At 46.4% G+C, this 17668-nt stretch overlaps 1 protein-coding gene across 2 annotated transcripts in view; it reads right to left on the bottom strand.

The window, feature by feature from the left end:
* Positions 1-6473: 6473 nt before the first annotated feature.
* Positions 6474-17668, bottom strand: part of foxo3b (forkhead box O3b) — a 28688-nt gene continuing 17493 nt past the window's right edge. Inside the window, exons 3-4 of one of the 2 annotated variants that reach the window (XR_003891177.1) lie at positions 9786-11389; positions 6474-9410 (exon numbers count right to left, since the gene is read on the bottom strand). Coding sequence is in view for 1 of the 2 variants with exons in the window: in XM_003971883.3 (XP_003971932.1) it covers positions 9965-11389 (1425 nt within the window). In the remaining variant the exon portion in view is untranslated. The remainder of the gene's footprint in view (positions 9411-9785; positions 11390-17668) is intronic. The other variant, XM_003971883.3, reaches the window with a different exon arrangement.

Raw genomic sequence — 17668 nt, 5'->3', positions numbered from 1 at the left:
GCCTCTCATAAACCGTTTCCACCTGATACGCAGCTGTGTCCACCATTTTCTCTTCACAGAACGTACGTTTTTTTAAAAAAAACAAAAAGATAAGAAGACGCACGGACACAAAATGGCCACCGACTTACGCTCTTATTATCAGCGTGAGCGAAACCTCTGTCGCCGTCCGAGCTGGCTTATGCGACAACATTCCTGCTCAGTGGAAGACCAGTAGCAGCCCGCTCCCACGACCCATAACCAGCCTTGCTGTTGGTCTCTGTAATGGGTCGACCACCTCTAACGGCACTCAGATTTGTAGGTTTGTCCACTCGAAAACCTTTCCCCCCTTTTACATACTGAAATATACATCTGAATGACCTTACGAGTCTTTCGTTGGATTTAAATAGAATTACATGCTTCAGTCTCATGGATACAGTGAACTTGATTGGCTTAGAGTGCATGCTGGCCAGGTCCAATCACAGGGCAACACTGTGGAGCTTAGCAGCCAATGGGAGGAGAAAGATGGTCTCCACGCTCTCATTGTCGCCAAGGGAGGGAGAAACACGCTGACAGGACAGTCGGCACCAATATTTAAAGTAGTGGATTGACTTTGATCACAGTTGAACATGTCCTATATGTCTGAGGGGTCAAAGCAGATCAGAGCGGCAAGAGGCTGTAGACAGACGCTCATGTCAGGTGCTGCAGAGTCCCGCGCAGTGGCGTTCACAGTACCTTGACAGTGCTCTGTTCAGGGCTGCTAACGCCACATGAATGAATGAGTGGATTAGTGCTCGAAGGTGCAGTGTCTCCTTGGCAACTAGCTTCATCTCCCAACAGCACCTTAGAGTGATGCTGTCAGGACAGCGGCTCCTTCAGTCTCCACTCTCATCACCATTCAGTGAGTAAATGTGGCAAACTCCACACAGCCTATTAAACTGTGTGTGACACACACACACACACCACACACACACACACACACACACACACACACACACACACACACACACACACGCACACACACACACACACACACACACACACCCCGATCTGGTTTAATAAACTGCTGATTTGTAACACTTTTAGTCAGACTTCTTATCTTTAGTCACTCTTTACAGCAATGACGTCAGCAACTACCTGAGTCAAGTTTTTTTTAACGACGCAGCAAGTCAAAGTTAGTACAGAGAGAAATTAGAAATGAGTCCTCTGGTTTTGCTCTTAGTCAGCAGCTTTTGTACGGTTTTGAAAGACTTGTACGTTCCGACAGGAAAGGGTCTGACTCCTAACTTTAAAGCTGCATCGCAGTGCAGATTCGGCTTTTGTTCATTTAAGATGAATCAGGATCTTCTTTCTTGCAGCGTAATGGTGATGAGGAGGGCTGTGTCTTACAGGAAGGACGGAGCAAAGTTTGCTCTGCATATTTTGTGCTCTGTAACTCTATTTTGCTAACTTACGGCACTTCATGAGCACTGTACACACGTGAGTGTTTTTTGCCAGCCCTCGAAAGTCCTGTAGGGACATGAAAACAGCAGATTCAACTATATATAAACATAGCAGCTACAGTAGTAAGTATATGTTTACGTAGCGTGGAAAAAACGTGGGAAAAAAAGCATGTGGGAGCTTTTGTGCTACAATAATGGCATCTAAGTTTATTTCAGAGCTGATTAACTGGTAACTCTTTTCCCAAACCCCTGTGAAATGTTTTACTTGCTACTTCCTGTTTGCTAACCTGTCTTTAAGGGATAGATTTCAAGTCACTAATAGGATGAAACAAAATTTACCTGGTGACTTGCAGCTAGAAACATGTTCAGATTCAGACTTGTCCTTCATTCTGGTTCCACTCGGCACACTTCATCTGACCACGCTCTTATGTAGAAAGTGTGTGGGCAGGAATTCTTTGTAATAAAAAAAAAAAAAAAAAATCCAATTTATCAGCTGAACATTAAGGTCGTTCAGTACCTCACAATAGGCTATTGTACAAACGGGGGCTGATGAAGGCCGCCTGATCCTGCATCGCTCTTTTACATGTTCTTGTTCAGGCTCAAGTGTGTTTTTCAGGGTCACTCCTTCCTGATTGTGTGTGAGTGTCTTTTGGCTAGTGAACAAGATCACAACCTTCTTCTAACTCCAATGACTTTGTTCATTTTGTGCCATTTCAAGCAAGGAAAACAGGTTTATAACTATGGTTAACTGAAAGAAGACATAAAATAAGTCATGGACTAAAAGTTTATGCGATGTAGAAAGACATTATATTTGTGGTTTGTTTGTTTATCTCAATTTGTAAAGTTTTTGCATTTGAGCAAAAATCCGTCAATTCAGTTTGGTCAGTTTCTGCATTATATTGGAAAACAAAACGCAACTGCATTTACACAGAAACCAGAGGTGACCAAAAGGTCAATAATGAGGGATTGTTCGAAGTCTTTAGTGAACAACTTGAAAATGACAGACAAAGCAATAAAACGGCAGCTTTTCCTCACGGAAATCGGCCCATTTACAAGCGTAAAAACATCCAGATGTTTACAGCAAAGCCAGAGCAGCCATAAACACACATGTAATACAGATGAGAAGGAGTCTTTGACTATTTACTGTCACCAAAGCATAAACACAAGGGTATGAAACCTAAACATGTGTGTGCTGTCACACATACCACGAGAACAATGGAGTCACCCAGCATGCAAAATACAAGGCAGAAAACCCATGAAAGTCACGGGTTTCTCACATTTGATCATTTTCACCTGCCTGTCTCCGCTTTGGCAATGTGAAATTCCTTTGTGTTAACTAGACCAACGGTGAATCGTTTTGTTTCTCGCTACTGGCGAATTCTTTACGGTAGATTTACTTCGCTTTGTCTCGCCCACCACCGTCACCGTTACTTAACCTGGCAGAGGATGGAAGGAGGAAGGGAAAGGTGGAGAAGGGGAGTAATGAAGCTGTGAATGTGCTTTCCCTGGTCCCTGGTGAGCCTGGGCTGTAACTCACTTCAACACACAGTCACGAAGGCCCAAATGAATGCGTGCACACACACATACACAATACACCCAACGCAATACATTGGATTCTCTGGTGTCTTTGTGTGTCCTGCCATCCATTTTTGCTGGCGCATACAAGATATATGGATGTGTAGAACCCAGTGACCTTGATGCTACGTGTGTGAGGTGGGGGTGGGTGAGATTCATCATGGTCCGATACGACATATTTTATTCAACCAGCAGGAGACACATAAATATACAGAAAGGTTCTGGTTCCTCACGGGCCAGTGCTGATCGCAGGCAGATGCTTCTTGTTGGGTTCACCAACCAAAAACCCAACCAAAACACTCCCCATCCACAAAAAGGCAGTCGTACAGTTTAATATACAGTGTAACCCCCCCCCCCCCACACACACGCACACACACACACATCCCCCCCATGAGCCTGTGCACGCATGTATTGCAGTCACGTGGAGCCACAAGCTGCAGTGAGAATGCTCATAACCCAGAGGGTCGTGGGGGAAGGGAGCAAGATATGGGTTACTGGGCTGAGAGAGCAAGAAGAGCACGTGCCCCCACCACACCACGGAAAGAACAGCCCTGATGCATGCATGTGTGTCTGTGTGTGTGTGTGAGGGAGAGAGAGAGGGGGAAATATGAGCTATAAATCTACTGGTCTGATTTACAGGGGGTGAAGGTGGAGCAGGCAGAAATTTCACCTCCCTGCCCCCAGCCCATTACCCCCCCAATTGTTTCGAGAGCGGTGACAATGGAGAGGGAAAGGGAGGACTTAATCTGAATCCAGGTTTATGGTGTATAGGTCGGATTGATCGCATGCCGGCAGGTTCCAAACTAATCAACGTGACTGATGGAGAGAATGAGCCGGACCAACGATTCGCCCTTTTCCAACAGCTCAGCGCTGCGTCATCCAGTGCAGATGGTCAAGCCCCCACTGATTGAGGCTTTTGTTTCCCCCCGTTGAATCTGAATGAGAGACTGCCTTTCAAAATAGTTCCATAATCATTGACGTTTTTGTAAGATGACGACTTTCAGCAATATTTATGATTCGGTTGGAGGCTTGTTGCTGACGGGATCAACGACGTTCAACAAGAACGCTCGTTGTTGATGTCACGCATGCATTTGCTGTGTTAAACACATGTTTTAGTTCCAGCCTTGCGTAATGTGCTGGAATTTTCCCTAGAAATCCCAGCAAAGACTCACTATGAAGTAAACGAAGCCACAAAAGAGCCAAACAATCAACTAAGGAAGAAGGGAAACTTTTTCTAAGGAAAGTGACGCTGGTGCCTCAAATTAACAGGACACAAACGCAACCATGCACAGACGCCAGCGGAGTTCAAACTCACTCGACTTTCCGTTCAAACTCCTCTCACGCCTGCGTCTATTTCTGTGGTTGCTTTGCACCTCCCGCCAGCCTGTCACTTCCCCTGCTGTCACTGTGCATCGCACCTTTTTCACATTTGAACATGACGTAAACACACCAACCCCAGTTATTCCACCTCGCAGCAACACTGTATGTGTGAATCCACCATAATGACATCTTTCGTGTGTGTGTGTGTGTGTGTGTGTGTGTGTGTGTGTGTGTGTGTGTGTGTGTGCGGGTGTGCGCCTCAGGGAGTGTAATTACGAGATGTTTGGCGTGAAGAGAGCTGTCACCTCCCCACAGGCTGTGATTCTCGGCTATAATCGACCGGAGGAGCTGCGGACGGCTTCAATCGCCTGTGTGCTGCCATCACAGAGATGATGTCATCCCACTGCAGCACTTAGCACAGGCGCGCACACACACACATAAGTATCTCTTCCAACTGCTCAGTTCTCAGCATCCCCCCCACACACACACATACACACACTCTCACATACACATACACACATATTACCTGTGTTAAGACTGCAAATACATAGTTTTGTCCCATAGAGAACATTTATGCTCTTCTCAAAGGCTTCCTAGGCCTCCTTTGGAGCCAGGCCGGGCGGACCGGGCTGGATCCGGGCTGCTCCCAGTCTTTAGAAATCCGTTTGGAATTTCAGGAGTACAGTCTTTTGTATTGGGCTCACACCATCTCTTTTAGGGGTCACACAATTTTTTTTTTAAAGTCGTTTAAACTACTGTTCATCTTGACAGGACTGAAAATAAAAACAAGCAAAAAAAAACCAACCCCTGCTCCTCTAAATTCACGCTGACAAAACAGAAAATGTGCTGATGAAAATTTTCCGTTGGGCCAGAAACCTCAGTGACCTCGTGCAGACTGGTGTGACTGTAGCCAGACTAGATAGTTAGTCGGTCAGGTGACAGCCTGATGCGGAAATGCTGCTGAAATGTGGTTTTGGTGTTTGCAGCTGCGGTGCGCCTGCACTCCGGGTCGCTCGATTATTTTCGGTTAGCAGCCGACCTTGACATTTGCGTTCTTTTCCTTTCAAACCATTCTAGGATGCCCCTTTCTTCACAAAGACACTAATATACGAAGGTCTTTTGTATATCTGTATACAAATGCAAAGGCCATGTCGGTGGACGTGCGCTGAGTGACGCGTGTCACACGTAAAAAAAGCTCTGCTTTCACAAATCACCTTGATGCAAACCAAAGATGGTTTGCTGAGAATAAACTTTGAAGATGTAACGCGCCTCTGTAATTACACTGCCATAATATGGAACATGCTATACGTGGTATGTGGGTGGTGAGGGAGCCTCTAATTGAAGTTGAGGTTTTTAATAGGCAAATGTATTTTTGAGCCTTGGTGTTGGGCTTTACAACGCTCTAAAAAGAGCTGGGCGACCGTGGTTGGTCACGGTCATTATATTACATTATAAGTATTGATTACCAGAGCTGTGGCCAGTAAATTGGGTTCTGATTGCTTGGCAGGAAGGTTCCCTAGCAACCTCAAAAACAGTAGATACAATTAAAAAAGCCGTACCAGCTCCATTCATACTGTGGGACGCCATGTTTTGTGCTACAGTGACGGCGTTAAATCACTTAATCTGTTAAGAATAATACTATATAGCTTCTCCGGGTACCAAGACACACGTACAGGATCATCTGCTCTAATCTTTTAATGAAACCACCTGAACCTCTCACAGTGGGGGAAAGTGGTGTATTAGGTGTGAGACCGTTAGCTGTGAGGAGGCCTGGGTGGAATCGCACGCGTGCATGAGATTTGTGTTACACAACAACTGAGGGGAAAGTGCCCGGCCCAGGGGTGTCAGAGGAGCTGCCGTGTGTCTCCTCTCATTCCACAGAGGCTTAGATACATCAAACATTGTGCAAGAGGACTTCCAGGAAGCTGAGGTTGTTTTGCAGTTCTCGTAAGAATGGCTGGGAAATTTATCTTTTCTGAGGATCCTCTTTGGAAAACAATGGTTACGCTCATTGTGAATCAACATCATGTGTAAGCACTGTGCTGGAAACTCCTCCTCCGTCTACACCTTGTATCAACAGAGTCCCTGTGCTCGCACAGCACTGGCGAAAATCGATGTAGTGTTGTGTGACCGCGCAATAAAAGGATCTCAGCACAGTGAGGGTGTGGGGCCTCAGCAAAGTTTTATTTACATGCGCACTGTTTCTTATACAAACTAGATTACAATTCCAAATGTAATACACTGGAAAAAAAAAACAATCCCTACAAACATCAAGTCAAGAAGAAGCAAGATTAATAAAGGGTAAAAACCAGAGGGCATATGTAAGGAAACTGGCCTGAGCATCTAATAGAAGAATAGAGAAGGTTTGGAGAGAAGATTGTGAGACGGTACCATCCAGGAGGTGATTAAGTGATGTGTCGCTTCTGTTTTTTTGTTTCTTTCCACCTAAGATGTGTCACAGCTGTGTGTGTTGTGTATTAGAATAAAGATTCTCCGCCAGTGTGGAGGAGTAGAGTAATAGATTAATGGCAAACGTCCCCATTTTACACCGTAGGAGGAGCAGGTAACGCCTTTGTCTGTTTTCCAGGGAACGACGGTCCCTGGAATTACCTTGCCAGTCAGTATGATGCATTCAAAACAAAGATGTTGGCTCAGGATTCAGTCTACGGTGCTATGAATCTCTGGAAAACATCCAGCTCGTTGTCAGATGGCACTTAGATCACATGGTAACCGAACACTGGGTGAGAGCACCAGAATAAGACTTTAAACAAGAGTGAAGACGAGGAACGTAAGGAGGCTCCCCCTGCACCAGTGTCTTTTACACACGTCACCAACATGGGACCTGATAAAAGATAGAACGTGTGCGTTTTAGTGCTAAAGACACGGGGGTTCCTCCTGTACTTGTTGCCCCACTGGCGGGGGTCAGAGTGGGTACAGGTAGGTCATGCACAAAAACCTCAGGTAGCACAGTGGACCTTCCTAGCCAGCCATGCACACAACCCTTTGCCTCAACCTTCAAGTGATTTACGCACATCTGTACATTATTATACACACTTCCACACACAGAGAAGGGATAACAGGGTCACCAGGTGCTACAAGAATGGCTGCCCACGATTACAAAGAATTGGATTCAACGATAAAACGGCTGGTAACGGTGTTGCCTCCTTACCGGCGTGTCAGGTTATTCTTCAGCTTTACCTTTAGAGGTATCACATAATCCAAGGGTCAAGTACTACGTGTTTACATAAGGACATAACAGCGATTATATGCATTTCACACAAGTCATAATGCGTAATTACATACATGCATACAGTCAGCTGTGCTGTATGCCCCAATGAAGGAGAGAGGGGGACTTTACACATCCTTGTAAGGATAAGTCAACAAAAACAAACCCCAGTGGTAAACAGAAGCATACTAATAGATGTAAATCCAGATATACTTGGATATCAGCTAAAAGAGCGGCAGGTGTACACATGAGGATGCTTGAACTCTGACGCAGGAGAAAAATAAGAAAATCCCGATGTTCGTCCTTTCCGCCCTTCATCTCGACAGCCACAGTTTCACAGGTTACAAGTTCACAAACACGAACCATGTCTTTTTTGTTTATTTTTCAAAAACATGAAACGTTAAATTACCATTACATGGTGACTTGATGTTAATAAAAACCTCCCTTTCCCCCCCTGAGTGATTCTACATAGGCTAAAATCAAAAAGAAAAGCTCCACAAGCTCTCAAACAAATTAACAGCAGAGCTTCAAACACATCCCTGGTAATATGTCCTCGTTTGCAATATGTTGGTGTGTGTCGCTGTGTGTGAGCGTGGGTGTGTGTGTGTGTGTGGTGATTTGGTTGCCAGCATGTCCTAACGTCATTTCAAGTAATTTGGCAATATACAGTGATAGCTTATTGTTTTACTAGAGAAATGAGTCTAACCCCCCCACCCCCACCCACCCACTTCTGAGGCTTTTAATAAACCAGACACAAAACGGACACATGTGATGCTCGGAGCAGAATTCAACACTGTTTACATAGCACCTGTTATGGTGTGGAAATGTTCAAAACCCCAGGAGATACGCACTCACTTTGGCTGCATTATGTGCAGTGATGAACAGAAACTGAGAGAGGAGATCAAAGGGAAGATTATCTTTATCCACCCAGGTTTTGGAAATCTGTACTTCTTTTAAAAAAAAAATAATCAGATTGCACAGAAGATCTCGACAATGGTGAGTTCATTGTAAAAAAACAAAACAAAAAAGTCCTTGTGAATTATTCCGCACAGACAAAAAGATAAATTTGCATCTGACCGGAGGCCATTTCTTTGTGGTTTGCATGGCTGGTTTGGTCAAATTCCCCATTCCCCATTCTGCCGTGCAGCTCCGACAGCTGCAGCAGGCATTCATCTCCCCTGTCTAAAATACTGCAGCTTCAGCCACGTCTCTGAAGGAGGGCGCCACGGAAAAGTGCTTCTGAACTAGGCTGCGTCGGAGTTATCGGCCGCGCGGCTGCTGAAAGTGACGCATTTCACTCAAGTCGGCCTTGACGACTGGAGCAAAAGTGTTTCTGTGTGTTGCAGTTTATCGTCATTTTGACCTTTTTCATCGAGACACCAACTACGTCTACGTGTCGTGGAAACAAGTACGATAAAAGAGACATAAACAAAGTCAGAATATTTAAAACCACCAAACGAAGACACGGAGGAGAAAAACCCCCCAGGGAACCAGTGGAGAGCTGCATGACTTTATTTCCCCACTTGTTGTCTTCAACAGGAACTACTGCACTCCGCAATCCTTCGGTCCTTCCTCGATATTTTCCACCTGAAACCTCCTCCGGACGGGCCGCGTCTCTCGCGAGCGACCAAGACAGATTGCATAATTTACCAGTTCGATGTTCGTTTGTGTGGTTTCCCAGGAGGCTTTGAGTGCGGCGTCTCTGGAGTCTGCTGAAGGGATCCCGTCTCGCCAGCGTGGGAGTGAAGGGAAAGCTTCGCGAGGAAGCCTTCTTCTGTAAACAAGGTGTTTATTTCACGTTGTGCTGATGGCAAGTTTGGCAAAAAAAAGGATGTGGTGTAGGATCTTCTCTCACGCTGTACATCTCAGACCTGGAGAGACAAAGGGTGAGACGATTAAGTATGAAAACAATTTGCTGTCCGCAGCAAACAGCAGCCCACAATCAACCCATTTTATGTAACATCCTTTTGATGTTCTTTGATGTTCTACAACTGTGCGAACTAATGTTTGGCAGCCGGGGGGGGGGTGGATCTAGGTTGGACTGAGACAGAGACAATGAAGAAAAGCAGCTCGGGCGGTTTAGGGAAGAGACGCCAAAGTGCTTAATTAATGGGTGAACTTTTCCAAGTGGAGTCACATAAGTGATAATGACTTTGATTTTGGTTTAGAAGAGCGGCTGTGCTTTTATAAATAATTATAGAATAACAGAGAAACAAACCAAAAATAAATAAATAAGAAAACCTGACCAAAATGGCCCTGCCGGTATGTTTCCACTTCCTCTGGAGCTATCAGATGGTTCCGGATTTGGTATCCAGCACTAAAGTGCTATTCACATGGATCTGTGATGGCTACTCCCTGATCCCTGATCCCCAGCATGTAGGATGAATTCCTACATCAACACACACCTGATCTCCAGTCAAACCCCTCAGCTGGGGACCCAGCTCTGGGAGGCCTGCTTTGTACTGGTGAGGTTCCCCACTCCGGTCATGTTGGCCAGAGAGTCAAAGTTAAAGTCCAGGCCGTCTGCGTCCATCAGGTCATTCCTGATGATGGAGTCCATGTCACACTCCAGGCTGCTGTTGAAGATGTCCAGGTCCAAATCTGTTGGGAAGCGGTCCTGACAGATCCCTCCACTGCCGGTTCCATTTAGAAACATTGAGGGGTCGATCTGCATGGACGAGGATCCGTTTCCTCCTAAGGGGGAGAGTAGGAGCTGCTGCTTTGCATTAGCCAGGGCATTTGCCTCATTAGCTAGGTTCATGCCTCTATTGATGGACCTCATTGAGCTCTGATTGTGGTTGTTACTTTGCACCATTTCACCTTGGTTCGCCTGAACCCCGAAGGTCATTACAGGATCATTATGGAGCATGAGGCTACGACGGGAGTTCTGAGAAATGACGGCAGCAGCGCTAGCCTGCGACATCAGTGGGTCCGAGTGGGTCATCATGACGTCACTGTGGTTGTGGCTGTCGGAGTTGAGCAGATCTTGTAGCGTCTGACTGCCAAAGCGGGACAGGCTGATGCTGGAGAAGGACGTCTGCTTGTTCTCCTGGATGGTCTGCATGGGGGACGGACACAGAGATGAGCCTGTTTTGTGGGGCCCGAAGATGGAATTACTGTAGCCGTTAATTCCACAATTAGGAGAAGAGTTGGAGGAAGGAGAGTTTGTGGAGGAAGTTGACCCGAGACGGTTCGGTTTGGACACAAAATTGAACCCCGAGGACCCATTTAGCGCAGGCTGTCCCGTAATGGTCGGCACTAAATTGATGTTATCCAGCAACTCATCCATCAGATCATCTGCGAGTCCATCGTTAAGGTTCATGGTGCCCGCCAGGTCCGCCAAACGGGGCAATTCAGCCGGAGCCGACTTCCCGTTTGTTGTGGCGTTGCCTGGAGACAGCGTTCGGCCGGGGCTGGAGTAGAGCATTGGCGAGACGGGGCGCTCGTCATCCGGCACCTCATCTAGCTCAGGGTTGGCCATGATGGGTGTCAGGCGACCGCTGACTGTGCTGGCATTGGAATTCGTGCGAGATCGGAAGTCTGTCCAGGCATCCAGCTCCTCGCTGCTGCGCGACGTCGGGCTTCCGGGCCACTTTAAGGGACCCGAGGGGCTGTCCCCGCCGCCTTCCCCGGCAGCTGCAGCCTGCAGGGCGGCCTTCTTTTTGGCAGCACGGCCACGGGCAGACTTGATGTACTTGTTGCTGTTGTCCATGGAGACGGCACGGCGGCGAGGAGCCTTCCCACCTCTCCCACCCTCCGGGTTGATCATCCACCAGGAACTCTTCCCAGTTCCCTCATTCTGGACGCGGATGAATCGGCTGTGCAGGGACAGGTTGTGCCGGATGGAGTTCTGGAACAAAGAAGAATGAAAACATGTCAATCCCTCTGAAGGAATTACTTAAACAATGAATGCCATTAACATTGATTTTGCAGTATTGTTTCCTCCCTTTTATCAAACAGTGCAGAGTGGAGAACACTGGTCCATAAAACCCTGCTAGAGCACCTCAAACAACGATGCAAAGGTCTGGCCAATAAATTAAACTATTCATCCACTGAATGAATGCGAGAGGACACTTGATGTGCAGCATCACCTGATGCTAATGTGCACGTTGTGCGCAGGGGTGGCTTTTTGTGTTACGCGCATAAAAGAGCGGAGCGAGACGGCGGCCTGTAATGAAGCATCTCCTCGATTATGAATGACGCTTACAAAGAGCCTCTGTGCAGCCCTTGGTGTCATGTGATCGCGCGTGTGTGTGTGTGTGTGTGTGAGCACCCTTTCTGCTGTGTATTGATCAACCGTGCGCTCCTTCCTTGCATGAGCTCCAGACGTTCATTGTAGGAGGAACTGGTGCACATGACAGCCTCTGCTAACGATTGAGAGCTTTATTTGCAACGCAGATTGGCGAATAGCTCGAAATGACAACGAGCACACTGACTATCGTGTTCCCACTAACAGAGACCCTTGAGGGGTAGCCATGATTTTGTGCCCATCAGGTCGGTCTCTTTCTTTCTTTGAGAGAACATTTCTTGCTATTTCCTTTCATTTCAACCAGCCGTCCTAACAGAGGCAGTTAAGAAAAGTTGGCTTTTTCAGATGGTTGACATCTTTTCCTCCCTCTTCATGGGCCCCACAACACTCAGGGGCCTTGCAGATTTCATTATTTTGCTTCAGGCCCCTTCCATGCCCCCTTCCCCTTCCGCAGTTTCTGTTGTTTCACAAACACGGCTCTTATGGGCCCTGAGGGACTCTATAGCTATGCCATATCCTCCCATATAAACAAGCCATCCACCCACCACAACATGCACATATTTTTTCCCCTCTCCGTTTTCCTCTCATGTATATTTTTACTCCCTGAAACAGAAAAGACGTCCTGGATCCAAGCGTTCCATAGCCAACATTCTGGAGATTTTGTGGGAACAACCATATTGTTTTCCGAGCAGCAGCCTCATCAGTCCTGGGCAGCAGTTTACAGGCAGTTTAAACTGGAATTCACTTTTTTTTTTTGTCTAGAATTGTTCAGCCAAAGAGAGAAAACAGGCTTAGGTTACTGTTCCGATGGACGTGTTGGCAGCAAGTTGGACAGATTGGCCAAATGAAAACGATGTCTCCATACGGGTGTGTGTGTGTGTGTGTGTGCACCCGTGTTTTTGGTCCCTTTGGAATTTCCCAGAGGTGTTCTGGCATTCTATTGTGTTTTATTCAGGCAAATGCACCTTTCTGCAAAGGAGTGAGCAGGTCCATAATAAGCTGAGCATCATCTCAATGGAGTGGTGGGAATGAGCATTCCCCTAATGTGTGTGTGTGTGTGTGTGTGTGTGTGTGTGCGTGTGTGTGTGTGTGTGTGTGTGTGTGTGTGCTTGCTTGCGTGACTAAGAAGAGCTACCAGTGAGACCAGCGTTTGATAGCATCTCTTGAGGCACGAGATAACACAGGCTCACACATCCTTGTACTTCTATCTTTGTGAGGACATTCACAGGCACAATTCATCAGTCTTAGCCCTAAAACGGTCCTTTGAAGTTGCGAGGACCAGCCAAAATGATGCCGTGTCCCCACACTGCTAGTAGAATTAGTGGAACTCAATATTTAGCAAAGAAAAGAACATGGATGGGTGACGTTTCCAGCTGCCTGATGAGTAAGTAATGATTCCGATTCAGAGGTCTTAAGGGACGACAGGTGCAAACATGGACCAGCCAGCCTCATCTCAACCTCTTCGCTCCATCCATCCTTCTCCCTCGCTGCTCTCAAAGCGCCGCCACTTGTTTAATGCTTCTTCTCTCATCCAGAGCCACCGCTCACACTCTCAGAATGCCATGTGAGATCTTTTACACTCAGCGTGATGGAGGGGAGAGAGAAGGAACGGTGACATCTGCACCCGAAGCACAGACAGCGCTGAAACCTGAGCGCCAAGTGAAAACGTGTGAGTGAGAACGATGGTGAGAAGATGAAGATTGGACGAGAGAAAGAAAAATGAGCCCGACGGGGACAGGTTCTGTGTGTGTGTGTGTGTGTGTGTGTGTGAGATCCTTCCAAACCTTTGCCATCTTTCTCACAAAACACCTTTTATCTTTTGGATAAAAGACATTCTCAACAGGCAGTTCCTGTTTCATTTCAAGGCTCTCGGGTCACATTTTATTAAATAAATATACACTGAAATTATCCAAAGTTTGGCAATTGACTCTTAACTCCACAACTACCGGCTTTCATTCCTCACTGAACCTTTTGGAGATTATTAGCCTCAGACCTCTGTAACTGGGAATGTGCTCCTCTGGGACGTTCCCTTTTCATCTAGTAAAAAAAAAAAAAAAGCTTTCCACTGTGATGGGAAATTTGTTTCACAACAGAACTCGATAAACCACAGACTAGCAAATACCAACAGTGACTTAGTTTTTGGTTTTTCATTGTCACACTTGGAGGAAAAGAAAAAAATGCTAATAATCTTACTTTTAGTTCACTGAATACCACAAATTAGAGCCAGAGGACTAACAAAATAGCTATTAAGCACTCCTTAGTGCTCTTGTGGTTTGCCCAATTTCATTTTTTTTCCCTAATGCTAAGCTAATTTAGCTGTATTTAAATATATTCTGTGCAGAAATTAGACCACCGTGCTTCTCTCAAACTTATCTAACCCTGGGAAGACGGCAAATACTGTCCTAAAGTGTCCAAATATTCTTTGCCGCAGCAAGGAGTTAAAACAAGAACTTAACAAGTTTAAGTTTTCTGAAGTAAACTGATTCTCAAATATAGGCTACAGCTGTGTGTGTGCGTGCGTGTGTGTGTGTTCGAGAGAGAAAAAGTGCCTCAGCTGCAGCCTGAATCAGAAACACAGGGGCCTTTTTGTCCATCAACAACATGTGGGAACAATTAATCACTGTCCTCACCACTATAGTGATCTCTGTGCTTTCCTTTCTCTGATTTCTGGAGATGTGTAGGTGGGAAGTGTAACGTTCCCATTCATGTAAGTCTGTTTTGAGCCAACGTATACTATATCTTCCATTGGTGAGGCTCAGAACACACCCTCGTTTGATTGGTCCCCGTGATTCAAAGCGAGCTTTCCGATAGGCTGTGCACATCGTAGGAGCCCTGATTGGTGCGTTGGATCAGGCTGGTGTAGCCAGGCAGCAGTGGTGTTGCGAGTGTGTTTCATCACCCAGCTACAGCGCGTATCCGAACTCAAACGCATGAACCCGGTTAGGTTTCTGAGAGAAATAAGTTAATGGCTGGCCCAGTCTTCACCAGTGAGACAATACAGAGAAAGCACACACACACACACACACACACACCCACACACACACACGAGCTCTTCCTTCTTCTGTTGGCCACACCCCCCAGCTTGGAAACCCTCCCCGCTGTGATTGGTCATTCTTTATGAGCTGAGCCTCGTACCTTTGGTGTTGTGTTCGGGAGAAATGACCGATTAAAATCTATGTACAGCGCACGAGGTAACAAAAATAACTGAAAAACTAAGTAACTAAAATATTCTTGAATCATTTCATGGACACCAAAAACATTAGACGTTGAACAAATATAAGCAAAGGTGTAGTTGAGAATCAATAAGTGCGATTGCATAAAGCAGTTTATAAATAAACAGTCTGGGGATTTATACTCTCTCTCTCTCTCACACACACACACACACACACACACACACACACACACACACACACACACACGAACAGCGTCCAGGTTTCTGCACTCTGGACAGCAGACAGAACATTCCATTCTCTTCAATCCTACATATATTTTCCAGCCACTGGCTTGGTGTCTCCCTCCGTCCGTGTGCCGTTTACGTCCTGTGCATGTGTGCGCCCTGAGGCAGATCTGGAAGTTGGCAAAAGGAATCTTTAAAGCGCCCCGTTTAGCGGGTAACTCGGCCTCACCCCGCCCGGCCGCGGGATCTCTCGCATTTCACCAACCCTGGAACCTTTTCACGAGGAGAAGGCAGCCAATGGCCGTGCCACCCAAATAAGGGGGTTCTGTTATGAAATATCTGTCTCTGCTTCTCCAACTGTCTCTCCTTGTATGACTTGATTCCCGGGTTGTGTCACATGCTCAAAGACTTTTTGTTACTTGTTTACTTATTCATCCCCTCCAATCAGTGACACAGAGGTAAAAGAGGCAGTTGACCCAACCCACCCTTAACAGCCAATCAGGACGGGCCTGTGTGGAGGCACGGTCGATCCCGTTACCGCTGCTAGGCATCAGCCGCGTGGTGTGTTTTGATCGGCTCAGGAGCGTGGCCACAGTCTGCTCGTGGCTCACGGTCACAAAGGTAATTTGGACGAGGAGACGAATTTAGGACGGATGTCGTCATGAGACGCCTGGTGTTTGTTTACAGACACATGCTGTTCGGTACAGAGGAGGGTGGTACGCTTTGCTTTGGGACAATATATCTGCTGGGTTTATCAGCACGAGTTCCAGGACACAGCGTCCTAACTGTGCAACAGCGTCTGCCAAGAACACACACGTGCACACACACGCACACGCACGCACACACTCAATCAGCATGGACAAAGATGACCTCTGTATATGAAGAAAACAGAGCTGCAGGACAGAAATGCATAAGTCTATCTATCTATCTATCTATCTATCTATCTATCTATCTATCTATCTATCTATCTATCTATCTATCTATCTATCTATCTATCTATCTATCTATCTATCTCTCTATCTATCTATCCATTTATTGCCAGTTTAGTCATCTAAATCCTTAAAAACAACCCAAACAAAGACACAATTTAGATAATGCTAAAGATAAATGAGCTATCTGCAGCTAACATGTGCCCAATATATTAGTGCCATTTATCTCTGTCCCACTGCTCTGCTTTTTCTCTCTTTTGTCCTTAGAAAATGATTGAGTACCATGATTTTCCTATTTGTCCTCTGGATTCACTGATGAATTATCTTCGTTAATGCAACAATGGCAATAAAAGCACAGCGGGGTGCCATGGGTTAGGTGTAACGGCAGCAGGTGAAAGACAGGAGAAGACATGAGAAGACATGAGAAGACAGGAGAAGACATGAGAAGACATGAGAAGACAGGAGAAGACATGAGAAGCTAATAGGAGGCACAGTAGAGGACCCATGAGACAACAGGTGATTAACGGCACCTTTAAACTGCATGTGTGAGAGGCTGAGAGGCACTGAGGTGGGGGGGGCAAGAAAGATAAAGGGACGCTGGAGGGCAGCTTTAGCATTAAGACTTACAGGGCGTCTGAATGATTAATTGTAATTACATCTCTGTGTGAGATGGGGAGGGCAGAGTGGTTCCTAATTATCCGGGGCAGAAGGCTTCTACTCCTGCAGGAAGGTTTCGTGCATCCTCCATCCTGCTGGTTTCCCTATTGGGAAACAACATTTAACAAGAGGCAGATTTTCTTTCCTTTTTAGCATCCGAGCTGTTATTCCTGCACCTTCTCCTGCCACAGCTCCATGATCTCACTCTCATCTTTCACACCCAGCCACAAAGCGCTCGCAGGCTCCTCCAGCCATCAGGAAGATCACGTTGCGCTTAACCGTCTGCGGGTCATTGGAAATAAAGACTAAGCACAGCAGCTGCGGACCGACGTGCTGGTTTTAACCAGAGAGAAACAAGGAATTTTTAACAACCCAACACCTTTGAGTAGAAGGAATGCTGCAGATTCATCTCTCTGTTCGGGTGTGACGCGAGCTAAAACCCTGATAGGGCCATTTTTGGATTAAAAAAACCCCTCACACGTCTTCTTTTATAGTTTTCTCTATCCCTGCACTTGCTGATTAAAACTGGCCTTTAAAGAAAATCCCAGGAGGGCCAATTGGTTTGTGCCCAGGACGCTAATATGGATTTGCTGCTCTCTCTATTGGTGAAGTCAGTGAGCAAAACCCGTAACTGTCCGACCGACCGGGAGAACCGCGTCGCCACCTCTGTTAAATTCTCCTTAAATGTCCAATTCTTTGTGTGTCGTGGATTTTGCAGCGCTTCATGACAAATGTAAGACGGTCCGAACATGGCACACGCTCACATGTTCGCCATCAGTCTCCCTCCGTGCTTGCCAGTAGGGCGGCGTGCCTTCTATCTTCGCTCATGTCTGTTCCAAGTGCCCTGCTGTGTTCTCACTTCACTTAACGTTCAGGGTTCTAGGCAGGTCAGAACCA

Source organism: Takifugu rubripes, chromosome 16 (assembly GCF_901000725.2).
Source record: "Takifugu rubripes chromosome 16, fTakRub1.2, whole genome shotgun sequence".
NCBI classification, from domain to species: domain Eukaryota; kingdom Metazoa; phylum Chordata; class Actinopteri; order Tetraodontiformes; family Tetraodontidae; genus Takifugu; species Takifugu rubripes.
The sequence above is the reverse complement of the archived record's forward strand: the minus strand, read 5'-3'. Positions and strand labels throughout refer to the sequence as shown.